The sequence below is a fragment of the Eutrema salsugineum genome, unplaced genomic scaffold, assembly GCF_000478725.1.
Source record: "Eutrema salsugineum unplaced genomic scaffold, Eutsalg1_0 scaffold_6, whole genome shotgun sequence".
Taxonomy (NCBI): domain Eukaryota; kingdom Viridiplantae; phylum Streptophyta; class Magnoliopsida; order Brassicales; family Brassicaceae; genus Eutrema; species Eutrema salsugineum.
Genome location: NW_006256547.1, coordinates 423,065 through 436,212, shown reverse-complemented (window position 1 = coordinate 436,212; position 13,148 = coordinate 423,065). Strand labels below are relative to the sequence as shown.

General features: G+C 37.6%; 6 protein-coding genes across 7 annotated transcripts; 5 read left to right on the top strand and 1 right to left on the bottom strand.

Moving 5' to 3' along the window:
- The first annotated feature begins 106 nt into the window (after window positions 1-106).
- Window positions 107-1,629, top strand: LOC18013260 (protein ENHANCED PSEUDOMONAS SUSCEPTIBILTY 1). Its single transcript, XM_006393852.2, has one exon. The coding sequence runs from the start codon at window positions 160-162 to the stop codon at window positions 1,483-1,485; it is 1,326 nt and encodes a 441-aa protein (XP_006393914.1). The 5' UTR covers window positions 107-159; the 3' UTR covers window positions 1,486-1,629.
- Window positions 1,630-1,708: 79 nt separating this feature from the next.
- Window positions 1,709-3,206, top strand: LOC18012958 (uncharacterized acetyltransferase At3g50280). Its single transcript, XM_006393851.2, has one exon. The coding sequence runs from the start codon at window positions 1,786-1,788 to the stop codon at window positions 3,100-3,102; it is 1,317 nt and encodes a 438-aa protein (XP_006393913.1). The 5' UTR covers window positions 1,709-1,785; the 3' UTR covers window positions 3,103-3,206.
- A 521-nt stretch (window positions 3,207-3,727) lies between these two features.
- LOC18012212 (F-box protein At5g67140) lies at window positions 3,728-5,176 on the top strand. The gene is made up of 5 exons (XM_006393850.2): window positions 3,728-3,956; window positions 4,051-4,197; window positions 4,429-4,564; window positions 4,659-4,757; window positions 4,835-5,176. The coding sequence occupies exons 1-5, from the start codon at window positions 3,868-3,870 to the stop codon at window positions 5,048-5,050; spliced, it is 687 nt and encodes a 228-aa protein (XP_006393912.1). The 5' UTR covers window positions 3,728-3,867; the 3' UTR covers window positions 5,051-5,176.
- A 63-nt stretch (window positions 5,177-5,239) lies between these two features.
- On the bottom strand, window positions 5,240-7,570 carry LOC18012211 (PI-PLC X domain-containing protein At5g67130). The gene is made up of 8 exons (XM_006393849.2): window positions 7,375-7,570; window positions 7,144-7,266; window positions 6,815-6,952; window positions 6,628-6,726; window positions 6,220-6,523; window positions 5,899-6,122; window positions 5,731-5,817; window positions 5,240-5,641 (listed from the first exon to the last, which is right to left on the bottom strand). Exons 1-8 carry the CDS (start codon window positions 7,471-7,473, stop codon window positions 5,453-5,455), a joined length of 1,263 nt encoding a protein of 420 aa, XP_006393911.1. The 5' UTR covers window positions 7,474-7,570; the 3' UTR covers window positions 5,240-5,452.
- A 2,532-nt stretch (window positions 7,571-10,102) lies between these two features.
- Window positions 10,103-11,319, top strand: LOC18011515 (E3 ubiquitin-protein ligase MBR2). Its single transcript, XM_024151017.1, has 3 exons — window positions 10,103-10,300; window positions 10,381-10,491; window positions 11,062-11,319. The coding sequence occupies exons 1-3, from the start codon at window positions 10,103-10,105 to the stop codon at window positions 11,317-11,319; spliced, it is 567 nt and encodes a 188-aa protein (XP_024006785.1).
- Window positions 11,320-11,955: 636 nt separating this feature from the next.
- LOC18012925 (transcription factor ALC) lies at window positions 11,956-13,146 on the top strand. 2 transcript variants are annotated; one of them, XM_024151221.1, is made up of 5 exons: window positions 11,956-12,243; window positions 12,344-12,415; window positions 12,517-12,582; window positions 12,663-12,722; window positions 12,818-13,146. In XM_024151221.1, exons 1-5 carry the CDS (start codon window positions 12,001-12,003, stop codon window positions 13,031-13,033), a joined length of 657 nt encoding a protein of 218 aa, XP_024006989.1. In that variant the 5' UTR covers window positions 11,956-12,000; the 3' UTR covers window positions 13,034-13,146. The 2 variants fall into 2 exon arrangements, with proteins under 2 accessions (XP_024006989.1, XP_006393909.1); XM_006393847.2 differs by having other exon boundaries at window positions 12,663-12,728.
- Window positions 13,147-13,148: the final 2 nt, after the last annotated feature.

The following is a 13,148-nucleotide window of genomic DNA, read 5'->3' as shown; positions in this document are numbered from 1 at the left end:
GTACGCATTTCACAAAATGCAAAAATAAATGATGAAAAACAAGTCGGGGTCACATAAAGTAAGATGTGACTGTATTTCATTTGTTTTTTTTTTTTATTGGTCTTTTTATTTAGTACTTCAAATGCGGACTTATTCATCTGAGCCTCATTGATCAAAGCGATGGAAGAAGATTTGGATTTGGTGGTGATCTCGAGGAGCATCGTAAATCCCAGAAATGTTAAGAAATCGAGTTGGGCGGAGAAAATTCATCTGACTCCATGGGATCTCTCTCGTCTTCGTTTTGGTTATCTTCAAAGAGGTCTCCTTTTTCCCAAACCTGATCCCAAGATTGACATAGTAATCTCACAACTACAAACTTCACTCTCTGTTGCACTTGATCGTTTCTATCCTTTGGCTGGTCGTCTTGTCAAGGTGAAGAACGAAGATGAAACTGTCTCATTTTCCATCAGCTGCGATGGTTCAGGTGTGGAGTTTGTTCACGCCATGGCTAGAAACATCCAGGTCAGTGATGTACTTGAGTTGCCCGGTTCTGTCCCCGGGTTTTTCAGTTCCTTTTTCCCTGCGACCGGGATCAAGAACTACCATGGTGTCTCAAGATCTTTGCTTATGGTTCAAGTGACTGAGATGAAAGATGGGATTTTTATCGGTTTCGGCTATAACTCTACGGTGGCTGATGGAAATTCGATCTGGAAGTTCTTCAACGCATGGTCTGAGATTTGCTCCAAGGATTCGGGATCCGGAACCTCCCAATTTCGTCTTCACCTCAAAGGTTGGTTCTTTGACGGGATTGATTATCCAATCCACATTCCAGACCCTGAAACAAAAACAACTAGTTACGCAGCATCAACAGCCAATTTGCAAGAGAAGATGCTTCATATCACAAAGGAGAATGTTTTGAAACTGGAAGCTAAAGCCAACGGTGAGGCTGATCAGAAGGTCTCGTCTACTCAAGCGGTGTTAGGACATATATGGCGTTCGATGGTTAAGCACAGTGGCATGAGCCGAGAAGAAGAGACCCATTGCAGGTTACCTACAAACATGAGGCGCAGGCTCAATCCACCGCTGGATGAAGAGTGTTTTGGGAATGTGAGTCAGACCGGGATAGCCACAGTCACGGTCGGTGAGCTGCTGGACCATGGACTAGGCTGGGCTGCTGTGCAGATAAACAAAATGGAGCGGTCACAAACGGATGAGAACGCCAAAGCATTTGCTGAGGATTGGGTGAAAAATGTCAAGATTCCTGTTTCTGTTGGTAGCAAAGATCTAGTTGTCACTAACTCTCACCGGTTTGATGTGTACTGCAACGATTTCGGTTGGGGTAAACCGATAGCTGCAAGAGCTGGACCGCCATATCTCAATGGGAGACTCGTTGTGTACCGAGGAGCCGATGAAGGAAGTCTTGATTTTCAGGCCTGCTTACGGCCTGAGCTAGTGGACAAACTCTTATTGGATATTGATTTTAAAGAGTATGTGAGCATCGTATGATGTTTTGTTTAAGAAATGAAGTCGAAATCTAAAATGTCCATCTTTTCTCCTGTTTTCTGTTGATCTCAATTCAGAATTGTGTAATTTTAGCTCTGTATTATATGTATGATGATTATCCTATTTCATAAAGATAATGGGCCCTGCTATTTATGACCCAATAAACAATCAAAGCGGCCCATGTCATTGGACCACGTGGTAGTTTTCTAGGTGAAATTTAATCATTCATTCACACACTCAGAGTCTGTAGTGTTCATCAAATTATCAATCTCCACCAGATAAGAAAACGACTAAGAAAAACAAATGGCAGATGTTGTAGTGATCTCTGAGAGCATTATTCGACCCGACGAAGTATCGGATCGGGTAAAGATCCATCTCACCCCTTGGGATCTCTTTTTCCTTGGATCCGAATACCCACAAAGAGGTCTTCTCTTTCCACAACCCGACCCGGAAACCCAAATAATCTCTCAGTTGAAGTCCTCTCTTGCCGCTGCTTTGAAGATTTTCTACCCATTCGCGGGTCGTCTAACCAAGATCAAGAACGAAGATGAAACGGTGTCGTTCTGCATCGATTGCGATGGTTCAGGCGTCAAATTCGTCCACGCGTCTGCTAAAACCGTTTCGGTCAGTGATGTTTTAGAACCGGCTGGTGGTAACGTCCCCGATTTCTTGGATCGTTTTTTTCCGGCGAACGGTGTTAAGAGCTGTGAAGGGATCTCGGAATCGTTGATCGCGTTCCAAGTAACGAAGTTAAAAGATGGAGTCTTCATCGGATTTGGTTATAACCATATGGTTGCAGACGGGTCTTCCTTTTGGAATTTCTTCAACACTTGGTCGCAGATTTGCTCCACCGGAAAAAATTTCTCACCTTTGCTTCTCCGTGGGTGGTTTCTCGACGGGATTGAGTACCCGATTCGAATTCCGATCTCGGAGACGGTATCATCACCGATTCGGGTTGTTCCTTCATCATTGTTGCAAGAGAAGGTTTTTCGATTCACGAGTAGAAACATCTCTGAGCTCAAATCGAAAGCCAACGGAGAGGTGAGTCCCGATGATCGGAAAATTTCATCGCTTCAAGCGATTTCGGCGCATATGTGGCGATCGATAATCAAAAACAGTGATCTGAATCCGGAGGAAGTGATTCATTGCAAGTTATTGATGGATATGCGACGAAGACTAAACCCTCCGCTCGAAAAAGAGTGTTTTGGAAACGTGGTCGGATTCGCGACGGCGACAACAACCGCCGGAGAAATGCTTAGCAATGGGCTGGGTTGGGCTGCTTTGCAAATAAACAAAACTGTGGGGTCTCAAACGAATGAAGAATTCAGAGTTTTCGCTGAGAATTGGGTGAAGAAGCCGATAATACCGAATCATGTGGCTGTGAGTAGCAATTCTATCATTGTCGCTAGCTCACCTTGGTTCAATGTGTTTGGGAATGATTTCGGTTGGGGTAAACCGATTGCGGTTCGAGCTGGACCGGGTAATACCAGCGATGGTAAACTCATTGTTTATCCGGGAATTGATCAAGGAAACATCGAGATCCAAACGTGTTTATCGTCCCACGTTTTGGAGAAATTATCGACTGATGCTGAGTTTTTAAAGCATGTATGTGTTGTATAAGTAAATCAGTCGCAGTCGTCGGAAAAAAAAGAATAAAAAAAAAGTAGATTAGTCGAAGTTGTTAAAATTTAAAACATGTATTTGTGGATTGAAAATGCTCATCTCAAAAAAAAAAAAAATATATCATCTCATGTTATGGCCTTAACTCATGCTACAAGCGAGCCAATGGACAAATGAATTTGATCTTTGTGAGCTAAAATATCTATGTAATTTTGTTCTTGTTCTTCGTTTGTGTAAAACTAATGAATAATTACATATAAATAAACTATTGATCAGCCGTGTTCTTGCAAGAACCCATTGAACACGAAAGTACAAATGTAAGAAGAGAAAAAGAAAATACAGATAACGTCACGTTACATCTAGCAATCGTATCTGTTATTTATTGATCGGGTGAACGAACATTTAAATATTTTGTGAAGCAACACACAAAATAATAGTGTATATTGTATTAGGATCTTAGGGTGTGGCACGTGCCACGTGGCATTATAAAAGAAAAAGACCGAGTCTAGATCACTTTCCCACGCAAAATATTGGACCATGTAATTAAAACAAATTAATCAAATCATAACGATTAATTTATAAAAAAGAACAACTCAAAAAATTATAACGATTCAAAACTATGACGGAACGATGACCACATCTTCTGTAAGACTATGAAAATGACAACATCTTCTTCCTCTGCAATTATGAAGAACTATTGAAGAGATTTGCATAAATAAAAACTTGTGCATATGATCTGCAAATAAGTCTGAAACTCTATAAATCATGGATGGAGAAGCTGCGATCGATCGTTTACCGTTAGACCTTCTTGCTTATATATTTTCGCTTGTTACTTCTTTCACTGAATTGGCGCAGTAAGTGTTTGGTGATAGTTGTAAAGTTTTGATTTTTCCTTAATTCATGAAGAAATTGAAGTTTTTGTTGACTATGGGGTTTTTCTTTTTAAAGGGCAAGTGGGGTTTGTAAGAAATGGAGAAAAGCTGTGAATCAATCGATGGCGAGAAGAGAATCTCTGAGCTTTGCTGGTTGGAAAATGGACGACGATTCCACTTCTCGTCTCGTACATCTTGCTTACAATCTCAAAGAACTCGACATGTAATCTCTCTCTTTCTCTCTCTCTTTGCTTGTTATTTATGATCGCGATTTCTGAGGACCTTCAGTGGCGTTTTTCCTCCCTATTGATTTGAGAGTCAAAACATTGTTGGGTTTGTGAAGTTTGTCTGGTCAAGTTTCCAACTTTACCTTTACGGTTTAGAGGACATTGGCTTAGTCAATACGATACCCAACTAGAAACTCTGTTTCTTCATACAGTTTCTCTGTTTGCAGATCTCGAAGCAGATGGGGTTGCCATATAACTGATAATGGTCTTTACCAAATAGCTTCTGCTAGATGTGTAGCCAATTTAACCTCAATCTCTTTATGGGGCATGACCGCCATTACTGATTCTGGTGTTGCTCAGCTGGTAATGTAATGCCGTTTTATGTGAATTGGAATCTTGAATATTTATTTAATATCTCAAAGATTCCTTTTTTTTGGATCCTGAATTGATTTGATAGATATCAAGAACTTCTTCATTGCAACACTTGAACATAGGAGGAACATTCATCACCGACGAGTCTCTCTTCGCTATTGCAGAATACTGCCATCATCTTAAGGTAACCATAATCTAGTCTCTCTTTTTTCCAAATCATTAGAACCACTTTCAAAATCGGATCTTTTATGTGTTGTGCAGACAATCAGTATGTGGTGTTGCCGCCATGTGACAGAGAGAGGCCTTCTCGTTCTTGTTAACAAATGCAGAAAACTCGAATCGATCAACTTATGGGGAACTAGGATTCCTGTGGATTGCTTCATTGCTTTACTTACCATCAGTCCTGCACTTGAGATCAAACCCATTCAATTGCTCCTCAATTCTCAGAACCCACCACCATTGTTGCATGCTGTCTAGCGCTGTTACATTTATCTTGTTTTTTGCTTTACCTTGTACATAGCAATTCATAAAATTGGAATCTCCATATACCTTATCTGCTCATCAGTAAGACTATATAAAGTGTTCAGTAAAGTTTCCATTGAAGTAGCATTGTGTTTCTCTCTCTCTCTCTCTCTCTCTCTCTCTATATATATATATATATATATATATATATAAGTTGCATAAGATTCAACAGAAGCTGAAGACACACATACACAAGATTTTTGCCTATAAATCTGCAGTCTACAATACAAGAATTCAATCAGAAACTCTCTTTCTAGGGCAAATTTTCACGTTTCCTGAACTTGGGATCTGTCATTCATTCCAAATAAGGGATCAAGATTCTCTAACCTAAGAATCTCTCCAAGTGGGTTGGTTGTGTCATAGTAGAAGCATCAGCAATGGAAGCCATGAGAAGCACAAGACAACAATGGTGTTTGGTGAATAGGCAACAGCAGCTAAGGATCTTGAGAACTGAACTGAACCTGAGAAGGTTCCAGCCGTTGAATCCATGTTCGGAGTTCTTGTCTGAAGAGTAATATTTTTGCACGTACCATAAGTTGCTTCTGGCTGAAAACACCAAGAACCAAAATTCGGGTGCAGGTTTTAGATATCTCATTTCATACACAAAAAGTTAGCGCGAGTAGAGAAGCTATTACCTGGCAGGCAGCAAGAGTTTCACAACCGCAAATAACCGGTCCATTCATTCTGTCCAGAATTTCGAAAACGCCTCCTCCGTCACTTCTCTGTATTGTTTTCCGCATGGGTTCGTTAGTAAAAACTCGCAGAAAATGTCATATTTTTTAGTTTTATGGTTGATTCAGTACCATGTAGAAGTTAACAGCAAGAAAGTTTGGCATTCTGTTTCCTGCAGACTTGAGACAGGTCCCAACCATCTCAGCAAGTGGAGCTGAGTGTTCCTTGCAAGCGTCTTTCTCGACCGGATATGTCGGGAAGTAATTCATCAAGAAAAGGGAAGAACCTTTTGAATTTAAAGGTTGTGATTCTTTTCTGTTCGGACAAGAACCTCGCTTAACCCCGGGATCTCCAGCTTTACACAATCATAGCAAATTTGGCAAAAGAAAGGTTATTCAAAGACAATTCTAGAAAGAAAAGAAAAAAAGATCTAAACTTTTAGTGACACTCACACTCATTTTCGACCATGTATCTCCACTGATACGCAACGCCTTCTTCATTTTCTTTAGCGGCAACAGAAGTGAAAACCAAGAGCCTGTGGTTCTCTTGCACCATATCTGTCACAGTAGGCCAATCTTCTCCCTTTTTGGGCATTTTCGAAACAGGAAACCAGTACTTGTCCAAACCAGCGTTAGCGAATAGAGTTGATAAGCCTTTAGGTCTGTGCACATAATCTTCAATTATGATGGTAACAATCTCAGTTGGGTTCTGGCTCAAGAATGTCTCAACTTCCCTCAAAGTGTCAATTGCAGGTTGCTGACAGGAAAAACAAACAAAGAAAACAAATTTCACATTTTAACAATCCAATCAGGTTTTTGAGCTTTGGATCCGATAATGATAAGCTGAAAGGTGGATTTTACAAAGGCAGTGAAGTTGAAACATTGCCCACGAAGCGAATGGCAAAGCCAGATATCGTTGTTGAAGTCATACATATCCAGCATTAGTCCCCTAACTCCATTCTACAACAAATCATTTTCAAGATTTTACCAAAAAGGCAGAAAATTTTGGAAAATAGGGTTAAAAAAGGCAGAGTAATAAAGACATTACTCTTAGCTGATTAGTTACAGTATCTTCTTGATTGAAAAATGTAATTCTCTCAACACCAGGCAGAGGCGGTTGATTTGCATTGCTAAAGGCATTATGAGTCATTAACCATGTATACTTGTTGAAAGGTAATCCATTGATCTACAAAAAAGAAAAAACACATATATTCCAATCACCAAATAAATATCTTGAGCAAAGCCTATCTTCAAAGTTCAAAACTTTTGATACAACCAACTGCTGATCTAGACTATCCTGCTTCTGATACAATCCATCTACAACTTGGCAAATCTAGAGGGAAAAAAGAAAAACCAATTAGAGGAAACAAATCTTACAATAGAAGTAGGAATTGTGGCTTGTCCTCTTGTGCAAACGGGTTTAGTTCTTCCAATAGCAGGACAGTTGCCACAGTATAAACCTGAGACACAGTCAGTGGCTGAGGAGCATGAATCCAGCATCTGAGAAAAGAGAGAAAATTGCAAAGATCCCAACAGATTTAGACCCAATTTGATACCAACAAACCGGAGAAATAAGCAAATAGAATCAAGAACCCGGTTTTTCGAGACCTGGCAATTTCCATTAGAGCAAGCAGATGAAACGGAGAAAGAAATTAGAAGGAGAGAGACTGTCACGGCTCTGCTTAAGCCGTTGATGCACGCCGACATCGCTCCGTAGCTTTTGCAGAGAGAGAGAGAGAGAAATATGAATGATCTTCGATCTACTACTACTGTTGATTGGGGTTTTAAGACAAGACAAAAGATGTTTTAGGTACTAAAACGCGGGCTTCATCGATTTGTTAATCGACCTCAATAGTATTATTATTTCTCGAAGAGGGGAAAACAAAAAGAAAGTAAAAGGCTTAGCTTTCTTCTTTTTCTTCGACAAGGTTGAATCTTTTTCCCACTAGTCTTTTTAATTTCCTTAGATAATCAAAATCAGTAGAGGAGTTAACCCACTTCCAAAGTAGTTCAGTTTAGAGCGAAAACACCGTTTGTAACATTACAATAAAAATAAATCAGACTACAGTTTCAAGTGTTGTACACCAAACATTCGTGGTAAGTAATTTTTGTTACGTAAAACTTATGAAAACAGTGTTCTTGAAAGGAATGATCAAAATAAGCAACGGTATTATTCATAAAAATTTCACATATGTTGTTTATAAATTTATCTTTCCAGAAATAATTAATATCTTTATTGTTATATCTATCATATATTTTTGGAAGTATTTCATTAATCAATACTCTCATTTTTGAATTTTGCTCCATTGTTTAGAATCAGTGACTGTATGTATACTGTATAGAGCTTTTTTATCATCTAGATTATTAATTGATATCTTTTTCTATTTTGGCCAACGGTGCTCACATGCGCGGGGACACTTGTTTTGTTGCTTCTTTAAAGGGAAAATGTCACACTTGTTGTGAATCTCGTGATCGTACAAAAACTGATTTAAACGCCTATTTCTGATGAATTTAAAGTGCAGAAACACACTTTCAACACAATTCTAGTTTCTTATTTTTTCTACGACCCAAAAAAAATATTGCAAAGTTTCGGTTTATTTCCAACTTATTATGACATCACTTAATCAACAATACTGATTTACCAATGAAGACCATTGCAATATCTTCACTAAAATCAGTCGCTCTGTGGCATATTTTAACATGAATATATGAACTCAACACACATCCATTTTAGTAAGCGGACATGTAAAATCCCCTTTAGAGCACAAACCAAGCAAGAAGATAAATATAATCTCTAGCGTCTCCAACCACCATCGTGATCCTTATTGCATGGGTTGCTGTTACAAGTTTATGTATTCACACGAATCATGTAATCAAATTATTCACCTCATAAAGCAAGTTTCACTAACAGGAGGAAATTAAACGATTATATTCACGTCCACATGTATATGTACTGGCTAGCAATCAATGGATGGATGGTCTTCCACCTAGTTGGATCGAAGAAAAGCAAGGAATAGAGAGAGTGAGAGAAAGAGAGAGCGAAACACACTCATTGATATGTAGAGAACAAATCTATCCGTTGTTTTAAGTCTCACGTTAGTTACTGGGATGATGTTAGTTAGGCCCAATCTCTCTTTCTCATTTGAAGCCTCAGAGACCCAAGTAATGGAATCGTATCCAAGAACCTAAATGAGTGAGTTGTCATGAACTTGTGTATGTAGTAGATAAAGACAAAATAAAAAACACAACCTTCGTTTCATTTAAAAAACGTTTTAGTGAAAGTTGAAAGCATAAACAAAAAGCCAATACATATATTAATTTCAGCACTTATTCACTATAACTTGGTATTTTCTATTGAAGGTAATGCAATAGGTAATTTTTTTCTATAAAAAAATCCATTTCCATTGTATTAAAGACATTTCTTTAGCAAGTTGTAAATTTCCAGAATCCAGCAATAATTCCATTTTTACTAGCTGGCTAAATTTTCTTAACATTTTTGGACTCCAATAAAAAACCCAACAACTGTAACCCCTGGTCATTTTCCCCTACATTTATTGTTATTTACCTATTTTCTTAAAGTAGCTAAATCCTTCAACCATGGTTACGCTTATATTTATGTGTATTCTTTATCTCATAAATTGAAATGAGATAGGAGTGTGCTTCGATATCCTCTTGTGATAGACAAAATGTGTTTATAAGCTTGTTAGCACTCTCGCGCTATGATTTAAGCGTTTCTTCATCATAACACTCTCTTACGAGTTATCCGTTCAACATCAATCTGCGAGGTATCAATCTTTATCCGTCTAAATTATGGTCCCCCAAGACCCAAGTAGTTTTCAGTCTATTTGGATGTCGTATGCTTGTAATATACTGGTACCATCTCATGAAAAAATATATCAGATAAAATAAATAAAATCTCTTAGTTGAGAGACTTCTTTCATGCATGCTGTTATCCTCCAGTTTATATTTTGAGTTGATACAGTATAATTTTGATATTATAAAGAACTGGTTATTAGTTAGAGGTTTCGTAGCTATAACTATAACTTTCAGTAGTCTCCCTGAAAACTTAAGTTAATTCATCATTTATGTTCTTTAACTAAGTTTGGGATAAATTTTCTTTTAGATGAGCTATTATATATTTTGTGATACATATTTTGTTGTAACGTATTTTTTTGTGGTACTTTATCCAAAAAGTATCACGTCCCTCCAAGTATTTGCTTCTGACTGGAGGAATTGATGGTGAAAATTAAAAGTGTTAATTATCTTTATTAGATTATCTAAATTTGGCCCCCTTTTATAATTTGAACCAGATAATATTTTTTTTTCAATCAAAATTATGGACCAAAATGGAGACAGTCTTCCGAGATCAGATAGTGCTTTTAGCTTCCAACGCTTACTGTGTGGAGACGACTGGCATCGGTGGGACACTTTCCCGACCGTCGATGTTAGTGCCAACTCATCAGATCCAACGACTGAGATGAACCATGATGTTCCGACAATAGAGTCTGATCCACTTCTAATGGAACTTACAAGGGTAATCATCTCTTGGTCCACTCCTTTTCTTGAGTATTAAGCTTTTGGTGGATACAATATAGACTTGTTGAAAATGTATAGGAAGAAGCGGTCGAGCAGTGGTTACAGTCACTACCCAATGAACAATTTGACATTTTATCGGAAGAAGAAAATATAGATTTGTCTTCCGATGAACACACCTTCACGTATGAGGTATATATCTATTCTATCTATACATATATACTAGTTTAAGACACACACAAATATATGAGGTTATTATATCTTGAAAAAAAAAATCAGATTTTTATTAAAATTTTACGAAAATTAAAATTTATATTTTCTATTTCTACGTAAAATTCATGTAATTATTTAACGTATATTACCATACAAATTTATATCACGTAAATTACTTTTAAATTTTGATTTTTGTGAAAATTACGTAATTTCTACTTTTCAACTATAAAATTTCTATATGTATTGTATGTAGCTATATACTGTATAAGAAGATTTTCTATATACATATTTCTAGTTTTTACGTATTAAAACATATATTTGATGGGAAACAAAGTTTAATGCTTCCAGTATATACTGGTAATTTAATCGGTTGCATTTTGTTAAATTGGATATGCATTTGAATCCTAGTCATAGAAGACTAGAAGGACTCTAGTTTAGTAGAAGGACCAGTTTGATTTCATTAATAAAGAGCTGAATATACAACGTGGTAAAACTAGAACTCTTTAATTATATATTCAAAAGTTTATTGATGCAAAATTCTTTCGGAAGGAATTCTTGGAGCTAGGCGATCAGATAGGAAATGTCTGCACTGGTTTAGACGTTGAAAGCATTGATAGAAATCTAAGCCAAAGAAAATATGAAGAATGTTGTGGTGAAACGGAGAAATGTGTGATATGTCTGTGCGAGTTTAAGTACAATGATGACGTTTCTAAACTCGGATGTGGCCATGAATTTCACTTCGAGTGCATCAAGCAATGGCTAATGATCAAGAACATGTGTCCTCTTTGTAAGCAAAATGCTCTTTAATCTGTTTCATCAAGTTAAAAGATTGAGTTTATTGGATGTCAGCTTTGTTTTTAAAGTTAAAGTCAATGAATGATATGGAAGTTTCCTTTGATAAATAATACCGAATTGCATGCCGTTTATTATCACTCAAGACAATACACACTTCACCTGTGGAAAACAGAAAAACAAAATCGCTTTTTTTTTTTTTCCGTAATTTGTCAGAAATGGCGAAACTGTTGCAAGACCTTACATTTGAAGTGATTGTTCTTTTTCATGTTTAGTCATAACAATAATTAAATAGTATTATTTATGACTGATTTTCCACCCATCACTGCTTTAACTTATAACATTCAAAAGAAAAAAAAAGGATGCACTTTTATTATACGACTCCAAAAATGCTTTAAACTTTTCAGTACATAATCAATACCCTTATTTTTATTCATAACTATAAAGTTGTGAACTAAATACAAATTAGTAATGGGACTATTCAGAAACAATAGACAATAGTAATGTGAGAAACCAGATGTCGCCACCCACCCTTCAAAATCCTCACGCGCTTCTCCTAAGCGCGTAAACCACGCGCAGACCTACCCGCCTATGAAGTACGAATCTTTATTACGAAAAGCCTCAGTGACTTAGTGAGGATTTACGCAGAGAGGGAGAGAGAGAGAGAGAGAGAGAGAGAGAGAGAGAGAGAGAGAAATGGGTGATTCCGACGATGGTGATCGTCTTCCTCCTCCATCTTCTTCCGACGAACTCTCGAGCATTCTCCGGCAGATTTTGTCCCGTACTCCGACAGCTCAACCTTCGTCCCCACCGAAGAGAATCGTTTCCTCCGCTGAAATGTTCGACCGATCCTTCCCTTTCGTTTCCGCCGGAGCGGTTTCTTCCGCAGGCTATGCAGTCGCTGAAACCGGCGACAAAAAATATGCTTTCGAAAACAAAGTAAGCTAACAATTTTTCTTTTCTTTGATGAATAAGAACAAAAGAAAAACAAACCAAAATTTGTTTTTTTTTTTCCTCTGTAATGGTAACAACACTAAAGAGAAATGGAGCTAGACAGAGTAATTCGTTGAAGAGAAACATTGATACACAATTCCACAACTTGTCTGAAAAGGTTTTTTCTTTATCCTTATTCTTAATTTGAAAAAGAAAGAAAGAACCAAAAAAAAAAAGCCATGAGATTTTTTTTATAAGTAGAATCTGAAAATATGGCAGAGGAGGAGAAGCAAGATCAACGAGAAAATGAAAGCTTTGCAGAAACTGATACCGAATTCCAACAAGGTAAACGAAACTTTTGGATCGATTTTTTTTTTAGGTTCTTGAGCAACATTGTTGTGAATGATTCGTTTTTTCGTTTGTAGACTGATAAAGCCTCAATGCTCGATGAAGCTATAGAGTATCTGAAGCAGCTTCAACTTCAAGTTCAGGTTCTTTTTGGCTTACTAAGATCATATACAACAATTATAATTTCGTAAACCTCATCATTTGATCACAACTTAATGATTGTATAATGCAGGCTTTAGCCGTTATGAATGGTTTAGGCCTAAACCCCATGCGGTTACCACCGGTTATACCACCAACACAGACAAGGGTCGATGAGGCCTTACAGCCAGAGTTGAACATAGAGACTCTGCTTGGTGGTTCTCACTCGCTTGTTCACCACCGTGAACCACCCGAAGCAAGCCAAGAAATGTGCTTTTCTACAGCTGCTCGGCTTCAAGAAAACACCTAAACAGTGATGTGATGATTCGGCGTCAAACTGGTCAGATTTCCTCTTAGTACCTGCCGCAGAATCCGGAGTCAAAAAAGTTCTTTTCGAGTGTTGTATTTGGTTAGATTACAAAGTT